Source organism: Myotis yumanensis, unplaced genomic scaffold (assembly GCF_028538775.1).
Source record: "Myotis yumanensis isolate MYYU_CA2020_CCGP unplaced genomic scaffold, mMyoYum1.0.hap1 SCAF_5, whole genome shotgun sequence".
Taxonomy (NCBI): Eukaryota; Metazoa; Chordata; class Mammalia; order Chiroptera; family Vespertilionidae; genus Myotis; species Myotis yumanensis.
Window position 1 is genome coordinate 84,373,533 of NW_027223756.1, and position 21,624 is coordinate 84,395,156.

Genomic DNA, 21,624 nt, shown 5'->3' on the forward strand with positions numbered 1-21,624 from the left:
TATTTTTTATTGACTTCAGAGAGGAAGGGAGAGGGAGAAAGAGAGAGAAATGTCAATGAGAATCATTGATCAGCTGCCTCCTACAAGCCCCCTACTGGAGCCTGCTACCCGGGCATGTGCCCTTGAAAGGAATTAAACCTGGTACCCTCCGTCCCCAGGCCAATGCTCTATCCACTGAGCCAAACTGGCCAGGGCCAAATTGTCTTTAAATATGGGTCTCAAATCTACTTCCAGGTAAAAAAGGAGAAATTTTTAGTCTTATTAGGAATTGTTTGGTCATTACTTATTCAAGATTAATTTAATGATGGTAACTATTTACCATCTAATCTCTTATAGGGCTAGAAATGTTTCGTGTCTTGCCTGATGGACCTCATTCAGTGATAAGATCACAGTAATATTTCTATTTACTAATCCAAACTAGTGCTTTAATGTCTCTCAACTTTGCATTTTTCAAGGTCACTCATTTTATTTTGTGCCAGTAGGGTAACTCAGTTAATCTTAGGCAAAAATGTTTCCACTAAAAATGTTGTAATATACTTAAGAAAATATTTTTTGCAATTATGCCATCACTGTAAAGTAAGGCACTGTATTCCAGTAATCTGCTTTGAATCCATCTAAGAAAGGAGACTCAAAAATCCTTGCATTCCTAACATGTGTGCCTAAATCCAAAACATCCCATTGTTCTTCTCCAAAGTCAGTTTCCTTGGGATGAGAGCCACAGGTCTGCCCATGGGATTCGGGCAGCTGGCCTGCTTGTTGTAGCCGCTCCAAGTCCCACAGACCTTCAGAGCCAAGGCAGAGGACCTGCAAAGAGAGCAGTTTTGCCCCAGGTGCCCCAGTAGCATAGAGCGGAGCCCAGTGGCCAGGCGTCCAAGATGCACACAGAGTCAGGACTGTGAGGTCAGCTGCACGTCAGGTGAAGCACTGTTTCCGGAGCGGATGTGCACTGCATGTGGGCTGGGCACCTCCCTGGAATCCGGCACCTGCACAGCCACCACCCAGCAGCCCACCCCAGTGGGGACCCAGGAAAATAAGGCCGAAGCCAGTGTGTCAGGGACCCCACCCCACTCTAGTGCCTCCTCCTACAACCCAGGACCGGCCCCTCTCAGGAGGCTTCTTTCCATTACTTCTTTTATGTCTTCCAAGATGTGTGAGACAACTGAAGGCTTTCTCACATTGCTTACATTCATAAGGTTTCCCCCCAGTATGTGTTCTTTCTTCCATGCTTTCTAAGAGACTTGGTAAAATGAAAGCTTTACCACATTCCTTACATTAATAGAGCTTTTCTCCATTATGTGTGCTTTAATGTCTGGGCACGTGCAGGAGGCAATGAATTGATGTGTTTCTCTCCCATCAATATTGTTCTCTGCCTTTCTCTCTGACTTCCACTCTCTCAATGGAAAAATATCCTCAGGTTGAGGATAAAAAAAAAGAACTAGCATACTCAAAGGCTTTTCTACAACCTTTACAATGATAGGGCTTATTTTCACTGTGCGTTCTTTCCTTATGATTTATCTACATTATGAATGTTTTTGTGAATTCAAAGGGAACTGGGATGAATAAAGGATTTCCCCCATTGCTTACATTAATAGGATTTTTCTTTATTATGAGTTCTTTTATGACGTCGGAGGGAACTTGGATCAGAGAAAGCTTTACCACAATGGTTACATTCATAGGGTTTTTCCCCAGTATGAATTCTTTCATGAATTCTAAGATACATGGAAAGACTGAAAGCCTTACCACATTGCTGGCATACATGGGGCTTTTTTCCAGTGTGTGTTCTTTCATGCCTTCGACAGGACTGTAGATAACTGAAGGCTTTTCCACAATGCTTACATTCATAGGGTTTTACCCCAGTATGAATTATTTCATGATCTTGGAGAGAAGATGGATAATCGAAACCTTTGCCACAATGCTTACATTCATAGGGTTTTATCCCAGTATGAGTTCTTTCATGACGATAGAGGGCACCTCGATCACAGAAAGCTTTGCCACAATGCTCACATTTATAGGGTTTTTCCCCAGTATGAATGCTTTCGTGACGTCGGAGGGAAGTTTGATTAGATAAATCTTTATCACAATGCTCACATTTATAGGGTTTCCCCCCAGTATGAATGCTTTCATGACGTTGGAGGGCATCTAGGTCACAGAAAGCTCTGCCACAATGCTGACATTTATAGGGCTTTTCCCCGGTATGAATTCTTTCATGACGTTGGAGGGAAGCTCGACGAGAGAAATCTTTCCCACATTGCTTACATTCATAAGGTTTCTCGCCAGTATATGTTCTTTCATGATTTCTAAGAGAAGTGGAACTGAAAGCTTTACCAGATTTCTTACACTGACAGGGCTTTTCTCCACTGTGTCTTCTTTCATTTTCTCCAGAGTACTTGGGAGACCTGAAAGCTTTGCTACATTGCTTACTTTGATATGGTTCCTCTCCACTATGAGTATTTTTGTAAATTTTAGAGTAAATGAGACGACTAGTGCCTTTCCCACACTCATACAGTTTCCCACCAATATGCATTCTTTCATGATCTCTAAGGGAAGTTGAATAGCGGAAAGCTTTCCCACTGGGACTGCCTTCATGTCTTCGAATATGTTGGTGATGCTTGAAAGCTTCCTCAGGATCCTTACATTTATAAGGGTTTTCTTCGTATTCCTGACACAGGTATAGTTTGGGTCCAATGTGAGAGCTCAGGTGGTTATTCAAGGATAAATAATGCATGAAGATTTGCCTACACAACGTGGCTTTAGGTTGTTTTACTTCAGTAGGAGTTTCCTTCTTCTCATTATGATTTGGAATCTGGCTGAAGTTTTCTCTGGATTCTCTACCATCATTCCTTGTACAGAGTCTCTCTACTGTATGACTGCTGTAAAAATCAGAAGCATATTATTAATACTCAGTTAATGATTTAATATTTATTAATAATATGACAATGACATTTTTACTGTTTTCAAGGAAAGTGTAATGTTTCTGTAAATTCCAATTTTTGAAAGTGGATATCCTAAAACCTCTGAAATAGGTTGGATCATAGACATTATGAAAACACTTATATTCATTAATGGTACTTCTGTATATAGTTTCCAAGTGTAATTATTTTTTTATACACTAAACATTAGGTCATATTTCAGAAAAAAAACCATTTAGAGATTATTAGAAGAATCAATACATTTAAAATGGGGCTGATACAATTGGGTTACCTGTTTTTAAGATTGTTTTGTGGACTGGGCCCATGTGGCTCACTGGTTCAGCATGGACCCACGCACCAGGATTGGTGGTTCAATTCCCCAAAAGGGAACATGGCCAGACTGTAGACTTATTAACCCCAGTATAGGGCATGCAGGAGGCAGCTAATCAATGTTTCTATCTTTCCCTCTCACCTCCACAATCTAAAATTAATAAAAACATATTTTTGCATCACCAGTGTGGCTCAGTGGTTGAGCGCCAACCTCTGAACCAGGAGGTCACAGTTTGATTCCCGGTCAGGGCACATGCCCAGGTTCTGGGCTTGATTCCAAGTGAGGGGCATGCAGGAGGAAGGTGCCAATAATTCTGTCTCATCATTGATGTTTGTCTCTCTTTCGCCCTCTCCTTACCTATCTGACACAAATTTTAAAATATTAAAGAAATAAATAAAATAAGTATATAAAACCATTTAAAAAACAACAACAACAAAGATGCTCTTAATGCTTTCTCATGGCAATGTGACTCACCTATGATTCATCCCATGATTTTCATACTGATCTTCACTATCATGGTCTTCACATTTTTCTTCTAAAATACATGCTAGAAAAAACATTATCAACGATTAAAGAATATAAAAAATGGTTAAATTTTAGGGACACAATGAGCTAGAATCATTCCTAGTTTAATTAGCAATGTACTGCCTTTCCATGTTTCAGTTTCTGAAACAGCATTGATGAGCAAGCAACACTAGTTCTCCAACTGACTAAGTAAGTAACAAGTTGTTGCTGGCCAGAGTAGCTCTGTGGTTGACAGTCAACCAATGAACCAGAAGGTCACAGGTCAATTCCCAGTAGGCCCAGTTTGCAGGCTAGATCCATAGTGTGAGTGAGGAGGCTAAAAGGCTGATTCCAATGTAACCCTGATATTTGGAGGGGCGCGGGGGGACTAGCAATCTGAATCCAATGCCAGCCAGCCCAGTGTACATTCTTGATAACCTATAATTAAGTCACTACCTCTTTCACAGAAACTGGTCTTGCAGAACCTGTTACAGAGGCCATAAAACTGTGAACAGTGCACTGCCCCAGAGGGAGGGTTATTAATGCTGGCGCCAGGCCAGACCATCAGATATGGCCTGGAGACCCTGAACACCTGGGGGCCTTCCTGCAAAGCCCATGAAAAGGACCAGAAGCATAATCCATATTTTTGGGACAAAGACCCCAGAAAGATATAAAAGAGAAGCCCCCTGCGTGTGACTTTACCCAGATTTGGAAAGTTATTCCCTGAATCCACCGGCATAAATAAACAGTGTAATTCTTTTTCTCTAAAGCATTGCTTAGTTTTTCTCTGCTCTTTTGCAACATGAGCAGCACAGGAGGTAGCCAATCTCTCTCACATCATTGATTTTTCTCTCGTTCTCTCCCTCTCTTTCCTAAAATCAATAAAAATATATTTTAAAAAAAGAATTTGTCATAACTACCTATTGATGCCAGGTTCCAGAAGGTTTCCATCATCACATCTGTGTAGAGTTTCTTCTGGGTCGAATCCAGGAAAGCCCACTCTCCCATGGTGAACTCCACATTAACATCCTCAAAGGTCACTGAGTCCTAAAACATCCCACATATGCATAGAGGAGAATGGGTCAGATAGCACTGAAGATCTACACATTAATCCATAGGAATTTCACATAGGACACATGGTCCCCAACATTCAGTCTATAGCATGATTTTAACACTGTTATGAATTTGCCACACTCACTTCCAGAAGGACACATGTAATTTATTTATTTATTTTTTAAAAAATATATTTTCACTGATTTCAGAGATAAAGGGAGAAGAGAGAGACAGAAACAAACATCAATGATGAGAGAGAATCATTGATCCGCTGCCTCCTGCACACACCCACCCTGGGGATCGAGCCCATAACCTGGGCATGTGCCCTTGACCGGAATTGAGCCTGGGACCCTTCAGTCCACAGGACGACACTCTATCCACTGAGCCAAACCAAGTAGGGCACACATGGAATTTATTGATATGATTTTACTTTCATCACTTCAAGTCGTTTTGGTGTTTTTTTAATCCCCTGAACCCCCACCCACCAGGTGGAATGCTCAGACTAGCTGAGTTGCCCACTTGTGTTTTATGCCAAGTGTATTCTTTTTAAAATATATATATATATTTTATTGATTTTTTACAGAGAGGAAGGGAGAGGGATAGAGAGCTAGAAACATCGATGAGAGAGAAACATCGATCAGCTGCCTCTTGCACATCTCCAACTGGGGATGTGCCTGCAACCAAGGTACACACCCTTAACTGGAATCGAACCTGGGACCTTTCAGTCTGCAGGCCAAGGCTCTATCCACTGAGCCAAACCAGTCAGAACCATCACTTCAAGTCTTCATTGCTCTCTAATGTCAGGGTAAAGAGCACCTTGAACAACTTCTATATTAATAAATTAAAATACTTCTATTTTAACCCCATCAATTCCTTGTGAGAAAACTCATCTCCATTATAACCATTTGATGCAGCAGTCCATGAAACATACTGTTATACCTGTATAAAGTTTTAATGACTACGAATACAATAAGGGCCTTATAGCTTTCTCTTCTATACTTATCACCAAACAGGGGAGACCAGGAGGTGTGTGAAAATACAACTTGGAACAAAATGTATTTGGCCATATTGTCCTGAAGTACCCCAGATTATTAGAAGTAGTCAGATACACCTGAATGAATGAAAATATTCTTGTGAAGGAGTATGAATGATCATTTTTTTAAATAATATTTGTTAGTAACTCAGTTTGACCTTTTGCCTTTCTCATTTCATGGAGTTAGGAAGTTAGAGCTCAGGCATGAGCAAGGCAGGACAACTTAATCCTCTACAAAAGTCCTCTACTCATGAGCCTGAGGATTGCTTCATATTGATTTTTAGGACACATGGACACGTATATTGAAATCATAAGATCACACACAAAAGAAGTCTTTCCAGTATAACTCTAACACTGTAACCAGAGCCTGGACATTGAGGAACAATTTAAGACTTGGCATGTACAAGGCCTTTTATTGAAATCTGCAATATTTTCATATTGAAGTGGCACATGATTCCAAAATACATAGGGGTATTAGGGGTACTGAAAATATCAGGCAGAAAACTGTGAAATTTGTCTAAACACTATGTTCTACACCTGAAACTAATACAAAATAAAATTAAATGTAAACTATAATTGGAATCCTAGCTAATAAAATAGTAATATGCAAATTGATCATCACTCCAACACACAAGATGGCTGCCCCCATGTGGTTAAAGATGGCCAGCATGGGATGGCAGTTGGGGAAACCAGACCAGCAGGGGAGGGCAGTTGGGAGGGACCAGGCCTGGAAGGGAGGGCAGTTGGGGGCAATCAGGCCTGCAGGGGAGGGCAGTTAGGGGTGACCGGGCTGGCAATGGAGGGCAGTTGGTGGAGACCAGGCCTGCAGGGGAGGGCAGTTGGGGACAATCGGGCCAGCAGGGGAGCAGTTAGGTGTTGATCAGGCTGACAGCAGAGTGGTTAGGGGCTGATCAGACTGGCAGGCAGAAGCGGTTAGGGGCAATCAGGCAGGCAGGCAGGCAAGTGGTTGGGAGCCAGCAGTCCTGAATTGTGAGAAGGATGTCTGACTGCCTGTTTAGGCCCGATCCCGGTATGGGACCAGGCCTAAACGGGCAGTAGGACATCCCTTGAGGGGTCCCAGATTGGAGAGGGTGCAGGCTGGGCTGAGGGACATACCCTCCCCGTCCTCCCCACCCCACACACATGAATTTCGTGTGCCAGGCCTCTAGTGTAAACTATAAATGGAAGCATATATGGTGTTTATGGAGAGGAAAAATTGAGATCATTAAAATGTTCACCTCTAGTGTAAACTATAAATGGAAGCATATATGGTGTTTATGGAGAGGAAAAATTAAGATCATTAAAATGTTCATATTATTGAGAGAAGAGACAAGATGGTGGCGGAATAGGCAGATGTGTCCCAACGCTTGTCCCGGAGCAAACAGAATGAGCAGCTGAAACGAATAATATCTACCCTGAACTGGCAAAGCAGACTCAGCTAGTGAGACAGTTTGCAGCCGGGAAGGGCAGAGTTCCCCTGGAAAGGTAAAAACCAGGGTTCTGGGCAGGTAAGTTTGACAGATCTCTGAGCCCAGAGGGTCAGAGGGAAACCTCGCGGCAGCCAGCCGCATCCCTTGGGACAGGCTCAGCCTCTGATGGGGGAAAGGAGATCTGCAGGACTGTTGGAGCCAGGGGATTTGAGATCTGGGTGCCATAATTACGAAAGACTGAGCCCAGAGGGGGCAGCCTGAAGCGCTGACCAGACCATGCAGTGCTGGTAAAAGAGGAGCTCCCAGAGACTCAGTCTTCCCTGTTTCTGTGGCTGGCGTTTGTTTGTTTTCACTGAACGCTGTTCATAAGACATTTCGGATACAGACACTCACCCATGCTGAGGAGTGGGAGAAGGTGCAGACAAGTGGACTCTGGGGAGAGGCTGGAGAAAGAAGGGGGTCCAGGAGAGGTGGTAGCAAATTGAGTGCTGAGTCACGCCTAAGCCCAAGACCTGGGCAGCCATTTTTTCCTAAAGTTATAACCCCTCCCTCCAGCCCCCAGGCAAGGAATATAGCTACACCCAGATTCCACCCTGAATGGTACAAAGGAATAAAATAATCTGATTAGTCCCTGGGAGTTAACAGGGTCTGGCCTTCAGTCCCAGAAACAGAAGAAAAAAAATCACAGACATTCCAGAAAACTGGGATCTTAAGCCAGTCAAAGGATTGACATTTCAATTTTCCATTTTTATTTTTATATTATTTTGTTAGCTTTTTTTTTTGCCTTTTTCTTTGTTTTCCTTTTTTGTTTGTTGCTTTATTTTCTACTTCTTTTCACATTATTTTTTCATCACTCAATTTTATTTTATTTTTACTTGCTATTTTCTATTTTTATACCATTTTTTTAAATCAATTTTTTTGTAAATATATTATTTTGTTCCCTTTCTTTCTCTTCTTATCCACTCATCCCCTTCCTACTTCCTCTATACTGAATTGAGGTCCTCCCCATACTTATCTAATTCTTAACCTTATTTCCTGTATATCAGCTCAGCCTCTATATATTCTGCCCCCACCCTCTTTACTGAGTGTTTGGTGTTTGTATTTGTTTGGTTTATCTATTGGCTCTGTGGTGTTTTCTCCATAAATATATATTCTCCTTTTTCTTCACTCTCTTTTTTTTTTTTTTAAATATATTTTATTGATTTTTTTACAGAGAGGAAGGGAGAGAGATAGAGAGTTAGAAACATCGATGGGAGAGAAACATCGACCAGCTGCCTCCTGCACACTCCCTACTGGGGATGTGCCCACAACCCAGGTACATGCCCTTGACCGGAATCGAACCTGGGACCCTTCAGTCCGCAGGCCGACGCTCTATCCACTGAGCCAAACCGGCTTTGGCTTTCTTCACTCTCTTATCTTTTTCTCTCTCTCTTAGATATCATTTGTGCTCTCCTTTCTCTCCCCTAATTATCTTTTCTCAGGTGGTTGCTTATATTGGGGTTATCGGTGCCATGAGTACATGCATGCTTTGTTCCCTTTGGGTCATGTCTTGTTAAGGTGAATATTTTGGGATTAGTGTTCTACATTCTATTTTCATCTTTCCTTTAGCATCCTTTCACTCTACCTCAACTTTACCTTTATGCGAAAACTCTCTTCCTCACTTTTCCCCTTTTGTTGTCCCGTTTCTCTTACCCTATTCCTGCTTTAGATTTTCCCTATTCCTAATTTTTACCTTGTTAAAATTTCACCCTACTTATATATCTAGTTTCCAATCCCCTTCTCTAAATCCATATACATCTCTCTCTTCTCTTTCTTCACTATCCAAAGTTTTTTCTCTCTCTGTTGTTTTGTTGCTGTTTGCTTGATTGCTGAGTATATTGGATTTTTCTTTTTTTGCTTGTTTGTGAGATTGTTTTTCTTTTTCTGTTGGTTTTTTTCCCCGGTTATTTTTTTTGCTTCTGTTTTCCCTCGCCTCGCTTGATATTAGTTGTTGTTTGTAGTTTGCATTCATCCCCAGGGATCTGTTGCTGGAATTTGTTGGGATTAGTGGATGTTCTATTGGAGTTTTCTCCCCATATAAATAGTTTCTTCCCCTCTTCTATTTTCATTCTCTTTCTTTTCTCTCTTATTTTTTCCCCCTTTTCCCAATTTCATTTTTGCACTCCTTTTTTTTCTTTTTCTCTTCTTTCTTCTTTATCCCCTAATTCTCTTTGGTCAGGTGGTCATCTTTATTTGGGGTTATTAGTAACCTTTCAAAATGTTATTTTGAAAATAGCTTGATTTTAGCCTTTTTGTTTTAAGAGAACATATTTTATGTAATAAAATTATGGTCCTTCCCAGGACTTCACCACACTATTGCCTGTGTCCATGGGCTATGTCTATATATATATAGAAGTTCTTGGGAGGGACAGTTGCGGGGTGGAAAGTGTCAATGGGGAAAAAAAGGAACATCTGTAATACTTTCAGCAATAAATATAAATTTAAAAAAAGATAAAGCAAAAAATTGGTTATATGTTGTATTAAGCAGGAATTTTCTTAAAAGCCATCTTTTAATCATGGAAAGTGAAGTTTGCTAGCCTATGTTTGTACCTAATACACTTCAATATATGAACTTTTGGAAAATAAACTTGACAATCCTTCCAGGGTTTGAATTTTAAGAAACTTTTTCTTTACCTACAATTGGCTTTAGATCACTCCAATTGGCTCTGGAATGCCTCGAGTATTTGTTTTCTCTCTCATGAAGGAAAATTTTCTCCTTGAAGAACATGGGAAGCTTTGTCAAATAATAACTATATTATGCTTTCATTTACAGCTCTGTTATTCAAGAATACTGTGTTTTGCAGAAAGGACAAGATTCCATGTCATTTGCAAGTATTACTGATTCTTAAACTTTTTGTGTTTCAGATATAAGAAAGCATTTTAAAAGCAATTTGGTAAATTATATATTTCTCTCCTACCTGTCCCTCCAGTATTTGGCAATTCTTAATAAATAGCAATACAGTTCTTTGCATGAATTCAATAAGACCTGTTTCCAATGTAGCTATATCAAGATAAACTGATAATGGGCCTGCTTATAGCAGCCTTGGCTTCAGCACCTTTTGCAGAACTTTGTCCATCCAGCATTCCATGGGAATCCCTTACATCCACAAGGGCAGGCCACCATTGAACGTGCCCAAGGTAACCTGAAAGGTATGCTGGTAAAACAAAAAAAGGGGGAATGTGGGACTCAAGGATCTTGCTATACTTCTATCTAAAGCAGCCGTGGGCAAACTCTGGCCCCCGGGCTAGATCCGGCCCATTTGAAATGAATAAAACTAAAAAAAAAAAAAGACCGTATCCTTTTATGTAATGATGTTTACTGTGAATTTATATTAGTTCACACAAACACTCCATCCATGCTTTTGTTCCGGCCCTCCGGTCCAGTTTAAGAACCCATTGTGGCCCTCGAGTCAAAAAGTTTGCCCACCCCTGATCTAAAGCATTCTTTACCCTTAATTTTTTGAATCTGAATAATACTTTTCAATCCTCTGTAGAACAGCACTTTACCCCAATTAATCCCATCTCAGAAACCACAAGTTTTGTGACAAGATGTGGACACTAATAACTGGATGGGACCCAGTGAATTAACATGGGGGAGAGGATATGCATGTGTTTCAATCCCGCAGGGCCGCTGTGGATTCCAGCTCGCCAGATTAAAACCTGCCATGGCATGGCACAGGACTAATCCTCTTCCAGAAATGAAGAATTTGGACCTGTGGACTCGGAACAATGCACCTTCCCTGGACCCAGGTGGCCCCCGGAATAACCTGGGAAATCATGATGAAGCTGATGGCAGAGGCTGAGCAATTATTGGAGCACACTCAAACTCCACCCATTCCAGATAACTAACCATTACTCTTTTTGTTTTTCTTATAATCTGTAAAATTGGAACTGGAGCAGTAAAGCACTTCACGGGCCCTGACCCAGAAAGTTCACCACCTCCCTCTGTCTTCTACATTCAGCAAAACAAAAAGGGGGAGATGTTGGGAAGCACACGAGACTTGGTTGGAAAGTTTGTAAGGAGGACATCCCGAAAAACATGAAGTTGTGCAGAAGGCCACCTGCCCAGTTTATTGGAATTCCAACTTAGGGGAGTACTGAAGGTGATGCTCCTAATTATCCCTTGACCTTTCAAAAACAAGACTGTGCATGTGCTGACACCTGGGTGCATACTGGAATCCTTATACTTGATCTTCGGATGTTCTTGCTTAAAGGACATTACAAACACAGGTGTCCTCCCAAAATTACGTATCTACTAATTGTATCTAAAAGATAAACTTTATCTCAAACTGCTGTTACAATATAAGCCCAACCAGGCAGGCAATCAAGGCTGTCTGGTTCCTTTAGTAGGGCAGTCCCTTAACCTCTCTTTCACAGTAAATGTTGTCTCAAAGTAATCCATAAATCCGTCATTCAGGGTCTGCTGGTCAGCCCCGGCAATGAACCAGAAATTTTAGTTTTGGGAATAACTTTTAAAAAAACTCAAAACAATAATGCAAAAGAAAATATGCACCCCCGCGTTCATTGTAGCATTATTTACAATAGCCCAGATTGGAGGAAGCTCAAGTGCCCATCAGTAAGTGAGTGGATAAAAAAGCTACAGTATAACTCAAGCCATAAAAATGAAGGAAATCTTATCCTCTGTGACAGCATGGACAGACACGGAAGAGCATTATGCTAACTGAAGTAAATCAGTGAGAAAAACACAAATATCACATGATTTCATTTATATTTGGAATGTAAAGAAGAGAATTAACAAAGTCTACAGAGACTCATAGATACAGAGAACAGACAGACAACTGCCAGAAGAGAAAGGGGTTGGGAGAATGGATGAAAAAGGGAGAGGGATTAAGCAAAACAAACAAACTTTTAGACTCAGACAACAGCATGGTGTACCAGAGGGAAAAGGAAGTGTGAGGAGGCAGAAGAGGGTAAAGGGGAGGATTAAATGGTGATGGAAGGAGACTTTGGGTGGGGAACACACAATACAATGTACACATGATGTATTATAGACTTGTGCATTTGAAACATATAATTTTCCTAGCCAATGTCATCCCAATAGGTTTGAAAACATAAAACATACAAAAGTAATTTTCTCCAAAAACTTGATGCTAAATTGGATCCAGCATTACATTAGAAAGATCATACACCATGACTAAGTGGGATTTTTCACAGGGACACAAGGCTGGTACATTATCCGCAAACCAATAAATGTGATAAATCACATTAACAAATTGAAAGACAAAAATCACATAATCATATCAATTGATGCAAAAAAGGCATTTGACAAAATCCAACAACTTTCCCTGATAAAAACTCTCAGTAAAGTGGGAATAGAGGGATCATACCTCAACATAATAAAAGCCTTATATGACAAACCTACAGCCAACATCATACTCAATGGGCAAAAATTAAAACCATTTCCCTAAGAACCGGAACGAGACAGTCCTTTCACCACTCTTGTATGACATAGTACCGGAAGTGTTAGCCATTGTGATCAGACAAGAAGAAGAAATAAAAGGCATACTTGGAAAAGGAGAAGTAAAATTGTTATTATTCACAGATGACATGATATTGTACTCAGAAAACCCGAAACACTCCATCATAAAACTACTAGACTTAATAAATGAATTCGGCAATGTAGCAGCATACAAAATTAACACCCAGAAATCTATGGCTTTTTTATACACCAGTAATGAACTCACAGAAAGAAAACTAAAAAAAAAAAAAAAAAAAAAAAAAAAAAAAGAATCCCATCTATCATTGCAACATAAAAATTATGGCACCTAGCAATAAATTTAACCAAGAGGTAAAGGACCTGTATTCAGAAAATTACAGGACACTAAAAAAAGAGATAAAGGAAGACATAAACAAATGGAAGAATATTCAGTGTTCATGGATAGGTAGAATCAACATCATTAAAATGTCCATCCCACCAAAAAGCATTCTATTGATTCAATGCAATCCCTGTTAAAATACCAACAGTATACTTCAAAAATATAGAACTCTCCAAAATTTCATCTGGAATAAAAAAAGACCCCAAGTAGCTGTAGCAATCTTGAGAAAGAAGAAGAAAAATGGAGGGATCACAATACCAGATATCAAGTTATATTACAAAGCTACTGTTCTTAAAACTGCCTGGGACTGACAAAAGAGCACACATATAGACCAAAAGAACGAAACAGAGAACCCAGAATTGACCCAGGCCAATATGCTCACTTAATATTTGACAAAGGAGGCAAGAGCATACAATGGAGTCAAGACAGTCTCTTCAATAAATGGTGTTGGGAAAACTGGACAGACACATGCAAACGAAATGAAACTAGACCACCAACTTACACCATACACAGAAATAAACTCAGAATGGATAAAGGACTTAAACGTAAGACGGGAAACCATAAAAATCTTAGAAGAAGCCTTTGGCAGCAAAATAGCAAACATTTGTCGTAGCAATATCTTTACTGATAACAGCTCCTAGGGCAATGGAAACTACGGAGAAAATAAACAAATGGGACTACATCAAAATAAAAAGCTTCTGCACAGCAAAAGGAACCAACAAAACAACAAGAAAGCCCACTGCATGGGAGACTGTATTTACCAATGTTATCTCCTATAAGTGATTAATCTCCAAAATTTATAGGGAATTCATACAACTTAACAATACGAAGATAAACAATCCAATCAAAAAAGGGCAAAGGACCTAAACAGACACCATTCAAAAGAGGACATAAGGAAGACCAAGAGACATATGAAAACATGCTCAAAGTCACTGGTGGGAATGCAGACTGGTGCAGCCACTGTGGAAAACAGTATGGAGTTTCCTCAAAAAATTAAAAATGGAACTTCCATTTGACCCAGTAATCCTACTTCTAGGAATATATCCCAAGAAAACAGAAACACCAATCAGCAAGGATATATGCACCCCTATGTTTATTGCAGCACAATTTACAATAGCTAAGATTTGGAAACAGCCTAAGGGCCCATCAGCAGATGAGTGGATTAAAAAACTGTGGTATATCTACCCAATGGAATACTATGCTGCGGTAAAAAAGAAGGAACTCTTGCCTTTTGCAACAGCATGGATGGAACTGGAGAGCATTAGGCTAAGTGAAATAAGCCAGTAAGAGAAAGATAATACCTGATGATTTCACACATTTGTGGAATATAGAGAACAACATAGACTGATGAACAGGGACAGATCCAAAGACAGAGAAACAGCGATCAGACTATTAATCCCCAGAGGGAAAGTAGGGGAGGGAGGGGACAAAGGGAAGAGATCAACCAAAGGACTTGTATGCATGCATATAAGCCAAACCAATGGACATGGACAACAGTTGGATGAGAGCATGAGAGGGGGTGGGGAAGGGGGGATGAGGACACATTTGTAATACCTTAACTAGTAAAGAATTTAAAAAAAAAGAAATCTAGTGAGACCCTCGAAGTTATGAAAAAGGACCAACTAGAAATTAAGCATACACTGACTGAAATAAAGAATATTACACAGAGTTCCAAGAGCAGACCAGAGAATCACAAGAATCAAGTCAAAGATTTGAAATATGAAGAAGCAAAAAACACCCAACTGGAAAAACACAAAGAAAAAAGAATCCAAAAATATGAAGATAGTTTAAGGAGTCTCTGGGACAGCTTCAAGCGTACCAACATCCCAATTATGGGGGTGCCAGAAGAGAGACAGCAAGATACTGAAAACCTATTTGGAGAAATAATGACAGAAAACTTCCCCTACCTGGTGAAAGAAATAGACTTACAAGTCCAGGAAGCACATAGAACCCCAAACAAAAGGAATCCAAAGAGGACCACACCAAGACACATCATAATTAAAATGCCAAAAGCAAAAGACAAACAGAGAATCTTAAAAGCAGCAAGAGAAAGACAGTCAGTTACCTACAAGGGTGTACCCATATGAGTGTCAGCTGATTTCTCAACAGAAACTTTGCAGGCCAGAAGGGAGTGGCAAGAAATACTCAACGTGATGAATGCCAAGAACCTACAACCAAGATTACTTTACCCAGCAAAGCTATCATTCAGAATTGAATGTCAGATAATGAGCTTCACAGATAAGAAAAAGCTACAGGAGTTCATCACTACCAAACCAGTATTATATGAAATGCTGAAAGGTATCTTTTAAGAAGAAGAAGAAGAAGAAGAAAAAGGTAAAGATACAAATTATGAACAACAAATACACATCTATCAACAAGTGAATCTAAAAATCAAGTGAATTAATAATCTGATGAACAGAATAAACTGGTGAATATAATAGAATCAGGGGCATAGAAAGGGAGTGGACTGACTATTCTGGGGGGGAAAGGGGTGTGGGGGGTGTAGGAAGAGACTGGACAAAAATCGTACACCTATGGATGAGGACAGTGTGTGCCGGGGTAAGGGCTGAGGGTAGGGTGAGAACCGGGTGGAGGGGAGCTACGGGGGGGAAAAAGAGGAACAACTGCAATAATCTGAACAATAAAGATTTAATTAAAAGAATAGTAAAAGCCTTCCATTTTGAACAGCCGCTCAGATTCTATTTACTATATGGGATCCTGCCTCATTCCTGAAAGGGAAATCAAGCCAATTAGTCCTTTCAATTTGTTCAGTTGAAGTTTGTTTTTAACCATCTGAAAAGCACCGCAAAACATATAGCCCATAAACATGCTGTGGGAGAAACCAAGATGGCGGCGTAGGTAAACACCAGAGATTGCTGCCTCCCACAACCACTTCAAAAATACAACTAAAAGACAGAACGGACATCACCCAGAACCACAGGAAGGCTGGCTGAGGAGAGATTCTTCAACTAGAAGGAAAGAGAACAGCATACCGAGGCACAGAGGAGGTGCAGTGTGGAAAATACAAAGGTACGGAGGTACGCGTGGAGTGGGCTGGTGGCTCAGGGCGCTGTTGTCGTTTTCAATTGGGAGGGAGTCCCAGGCTCTGAGCTCCAGATCCGGGCGAGTCTCTAGGGACTCAGACTCAAACGGGAGAAGCGGGATTGTCTGGCATCGGTCAGAACGCAAGGGCAGCTTTCTCTCCGAGGTTTGCAGCGGTTCCTGGGATTCTGAGCTGGGAACGGGACTGAGAGCAGCCATAACTGCTCCCTCCACCCGCCCTGTTGACCCCTTTCGACCCGCCCTGCCCAAGCCCTGCGCAGAGCCATTTGCCAGATAGTCTCAGGCAAAGGCTAGATTAGCACCTCTCTGGAGGACAGAAGTTTTCCCACTGCAGACACAGCTGATTCTCACAGCCAGTCGGCCTGGAGGTCAAATCCCTCTAGTATTAACTACAATAATCAAGGCTTAACTACAAGACTGTGCACAAAGTCCACTAAGGGGTGCACCAAGAAAGCGTAAAAAATGCGGAGACAAAGAAACAGGACAAAACTATCAAGGGAGGATATTGAGTTCAGAACCACACTTTTAAGGTCTCTCAAGAACTGTCTAGAAGCCGCAGATAAACTTATTGAGATCTACAAGAAATCTAATGAGACCCTCGATGTTGTGATAAAGAACCAACTAGAAATTAAGCATACACGGACTGAAATAAAGAATATTATACTTGCCGAAACCGGTTTGGCTCAGTGGATAGAGCATCGGCCTGCGGACTGAAGGGTCCCGAGTTCGGTTCCTGTCAAGGGCAGGTACCTGGGTTGCGGGCACATCCCCAGTGGGAGATGTGCAGGAGGCAGCTGATCGATGTTTCTCTCTCATCGATGTTTCTAACTCTCTATCTCTCTCCCTTCCTCTCTGTAAAAAATCAATAAAATATATTTTTTAAAAATTAAAATAAATAAATAAATAAAAGAATATTATACAGACTCCCAACAACAGACCAGAGGATCGCAAGAATCAAGTCAAAGATTTGAAATACGAAGAAGCAAAAAACACCCAACCAGAAAAGCAAAATGAAAAAAGAACCCGAAAATACGAAGATAGTGTAAGGAGCCTCTGGGACAGCTTCAAACGCACCAACATCAGAATTATAGGGGTGCCAGAAGAAGAGAGAGAGCAAGATATTGAAAACCTATTTGGAGAAATGACAGAAAACTTCCCCCACCTGGTGAAAGAAAGAGACTTACAGGTCCAGAAAGCACAGAGAACCCCAAACAAAAGGAACACAAAGAGGACCACACCAAGACACATCATAATTAAAATGCCAAGAGCAAAAGACAAAGAGAGAATCTTAAAAGCAGCAAGAGAAAAAAAGTCAGTTACCTACAAGGGAATACCCATACGACTGTCAGCTGATTTCTCAACAGAAACTTTGCAGGCCAGAAGGGAGTGGCAAGAAATATTCAAAGTGATGAATGCCAAGAACTTACAACCAAGATTACTTTATCCAGCAAAGTTATCATTCAGAAGTGAAGGTCAGATAAAGAGCTTCACAGATAAGAAAAAGCTAAAGGAGTTCATCACCACCAAATCAGTATTATATGAAATGCTGAAAGGTATCCTTTAAGAAGAAGAAGAAGAAGAAAAAGGTAAAGATACAAATTATGAACAACAAATATGCATCTATCAACAAATGAATCTAAGAATCAAGTGAATAAATAATCTGATGAACAGAATGAACTGTTGATTATAATAGAATCAGGGATATAGAAAGGGAATGGACTGACTATTCTTGCGGGGGGAGGGGTGTGGGAGATTGGGGAAGAGACTGGACAAAAATCGTGCACCTATGGATGAGGACAGTGGGTGGGGAGTGAGGGCGGAGGGTGTGGTGGGAGCTGGAAGGAGGGGAGTTATGGGGGGAAAAAAGAGGAACAAATGTAATAATCTGAACAATAAAAATCTAATTACAAAAAAACATGCTGTGACTCAGAGAAGGGAAGATGGCGGTTAGGATTCGGGGGAGAGCCTGGAAGTGCAGGCATTTGCTGCAGAGCTAGGCCTGGGGGACAGGGTGCACTTGAGAGCCTGCTCCACAAACATCTAAACTCAGGAGGAAACGGGGTCCTTCCTGGGAGAAAGGATGGACAGGGGGCCCCACAGACCACAGCTCCTCCCGTGCACGAACCGCGGGGACCGAGCCACCATTGTCCCCCATGACCCTCCCCGTGGTCACCGCACCGACTGCGGAGCCCCGGGGATGTGAGTTCAGAGCTGCCCAGACGCGCTCCGCAGCCCAAGGCCCTGCCGCGGGGACAAACTGGATGCCCGGGTCCCCGCTGGGCCCCACCCTGCGAGCCCGAGGGGCCTGCAGTTTCGGCGGAGCCCCCGGCACCTCGGGTCCGCAGGCTCCGGACCTGACCGTGGAGAGATGGTCCCGCCACGGCGGCTCCACCCGCCCCTCCTCCCTGACCCCGCGCCCGGCCGCACACTCACCATTTCTAGCTCCTGGGCCTCCCGAGTCCCGCCAGCAGCTCCCAACGGCTTACAGATCTCAGGACGAATGACGACAGTGCAAGGGAGATGCGATCTATGTGAACTTCCGGGTGGTAGCAGAGCGTAGCCCCACCCACCTGCCACCAATAGACCCGCCCCCACTCCGCTCCGCAGCCCCGCCCACCAGGCGCTCAGCTCTGTTGACAGATACTTCGCACCACACGCCCCCTAGCGCCTGAGGTGCACAGGCCTGAGCCCAAAGCAGCCAGATCTCCAGTTAAGGGACATTTGTACTGAGAGGCAGCGCTGAGAGTCCCCAGGGAACAGCGGTCCTTCCTTGCAAACACACACACTGAAAAGGCACCTAATGAATCTGGCTCCATTTTCATCTTTGTTGACAGCTGGTGTCTGACGTGTGGATTTTCCCAAAAGGTGCACAGGCTCAGGGACCAGGGATGCTTTGGGGTGTTATCCTCCCAGATCACAGCCAGATTCCCAAAAAGAGCATTGAAACCAGAAACAAGCCATCATTTCCAGCTCGAAAAGTGACTTCTGCGCATTTAGAATGGTTAACTTTTTAAAAAATATATATGTTTTTATTGATTTCAGAGAGGAAGGGAGAGATAGAAACATCAACGATGAGACAGAATCACTGATTAGCTGCCTCTTGCATGCCCCACAATGGGATCAAGCCCGCAAACTGGCCATGTGCCCTTGACTGGAATCGAACCTGGGACCCTTCAATCCGTAGGCAGACGCTCTATCCACTGCGCCACGCTGTCCAGGGCTAGAATGGTTAACTTTAGAAAATGTTTTTCACATGAAAAAATGTGTTCCTACTGGTGATTCAGTCACGCTCCTCTGAGGCCATGGGCCACCCCTTCCTTGTGGTTGTCTTGTGGGCAGTTCCACAGACCTACCCAGAGCAAGGAGATGGGCCAGGCACAGAGGTCACCCGGGTGGAAGGCCCAGGTGTCCAGCAATGGGCAACCAATTGTAGGGTGGGGCCTTGTCCTCAGGGTGACTTTTCCTCCTCTAGCTCAAGGCCCAGATAAGCAGCAAAATGCCAGGGCTGACATCAGGACCAGCTGCATCGAATAATGACCCCTGGCCTGGTGCCGACCTGTCCATCAGTGGAGGCCACATCCCTGAATGGACACACCTGGAAAGCTACAGAATATTCCATTCAGCTCTTCCCCTGGGACCTCCCCTGAAATCTCCACCCTTAAAACCTTTAGGAAGGAGGACCCAGTGCGCTCTCCCTCCCTGGAGCAAACCTGTACCTTTCCCTTCCCCTCCTTCTCCTCCTCCCCCAGGCAGGTTACCATTAGCTTGTGCTCCCAAGCTCCAAGGGCCCTTCTTTTACCTCCATAACTCATTTCCTAAACCCATTTCCTCTAAGACTTACTTCTCCTACCTCTGTAATTTACCCAGTACATGTTCTCTTACAGTTTGGGTCTTGCCCTGTATTCTTACCCAGCCAGAACCAAGAACCAAGGTTGCTGAACCCAGGTTGGGTCTGACCCCCCGCTGTCAGACACTTGGTGCCATTGCTGCTGCCAGCACAGTTACACTGTTTAATCCAGTAATAATGAGATTTATCAGAAAACTGGGTTCCATCAATGTAAGAATCATTCAAACCTGTAGAGAATTTTTATGAGATCATTGCCAGGAGGCAAAATCTAATGAATTGGGATAATGTCTGTAGAATGGCAGTTTGGTGCCTTATTTTATACATTGCAATCAAAAGAGAATACCCAAGTGGGTCACATGAAATCCATTGGGGATAGATTAGGGAGCTGAGAGGAAGCTAAGTAGGGAAACCCCTGGGATAGGATGAAAAGTAAAAGGATAGGCATACATATATATTTTACATAGCTGGGTACAGGGTAATTAATAGCTAATGGTTAACATGATAACAATAACAATGAGAGGAGTTATGGTCTCAGCCCTCCTGCATCAGTTGTGCACTGAGGGGTCTGAAATAGGGGGATTCACCCTGACACTGCCAAGGTATGCAATCTTATATGCAAAAGACAATGGACAGGCATAGGTAAGGGAGATGCTAGCCTGGAACATGACTATCTCCCATAAACTGCTTCTAGTTAAAATAGTTTAATTTCAGACCATCCTTTGTGGTTATTCTAGCTCTCTGAATTTTCAAGGCCATCACACACAGGCCTTCCCTGAACTTGTCAGGTTAGCATGTGGCCTCTTTTCATGCCCACATCTCAATAATAATCCCCCTGATTGGTGAGTCTATGATACTAGCATAACACTCATTCTAACTGAAAAGGAAAATGGGGTGGGGGCGGGGGTCCTTGCAACCTAGTTCAGTATCTGGTTAAAACCATAGTCTTACTTCCCCACTCTGACTGACTTGGGCAGAGCTGCAGAGCCTAACCTCAGTGCTAGGCCACAGCTGACTGGGGCGGGAGCTGCAGAGCATGCCCCCAAGGCCCTGCCAAGACTAACTTGGGCAGAGCTGTGGGGGGCTTTCAGGGGCCGCCACAGGAGGAGATATATAGGTCAGAGCCTTCCCATGAGTTCATTTCAGGCCTTGGATCCAGAATTCCCTTGGACTAGCAGATCTGCGAAATAAAGGTTAAACTTTCCTCCCTCAGAGTGCTGGCTGATCATTCTCCCATGCATTCTGCCACAACAATTAATTCACTTATTTTTAAATAATATATATATTTTATTTCACAGAGGAAGAGAGACAGAGAGAGCAATAGATACATCAATGATGAGAATCATTTACTGGCTGCCTCCTGCACATTGCACACTGGGGATAAAGCCTGCAACCTGGGCATATGTCCCAACTGGGAGTCGAACTGTGACCTCCTGGTTCATAGGTCGATGCTCAACCACAGACCACGCTGCCTGGGTCACTGTTATTTTTAACAAAATTTTAGTGAATAGGCCAAATGTTGGAGAAAATACTGAAGCAATTTTACCAACGTAAATAGTATTACATATCTATGGGGCACGG

General features: G+C 42.4%; 1 protein-coding gene across 1 annotated transcript; it reads right to left on the minus strand.

Moving 5' to 3' along the window:
- Positions 1-1,194: 1,194 nt before the first annotated feature.
- On the minus strand, positions 1,195-18,727 carry LOC139010979 (zinc finger protein 14-like). Its single transcript, XM_070416118.1, has 4 exons — positions 18,633-18,727; positions 4,665-4,791; positions 3,715-3,787; positions 1,195-2,870 (listed from the first exon to the last, which is right to left on the minus strand). The coding sequence occupies exons 1-4, from the start codon at positions 18,633-18,635 to the stop codon at positions 1,586-1,588; spliced, it is 1,488 nt and encodes a 495-aa protein (XP_070272219.1). The 5' UTR covers positions 18,636-18,727; the 3' UTR covers positions 1,195-1,585.
- Between the last annotated feature and the right edge of the window lie 2,897 nt (positions 18,728-21,624).

Excerpts from the sequence above, each read along its gene's own strand:
- LOC139010979 (XM_070416118.1), bottom strand. Across the intron at positions 3,788-4,664 it reads CTGGAACCTGGCATCAATAG|CATGTATTTTAGAAGAAAAA; the intron begins GTAGTTATGACA and ends TGTTTTTTCTAG. Across the intron at positions 2,871-3,714 it reads AATCATGGGATGAATCATAG|CAGTCATACAGTAGAGAGAC; the intron begins GTGAGTCACATT and ends TGATTTTTACAG.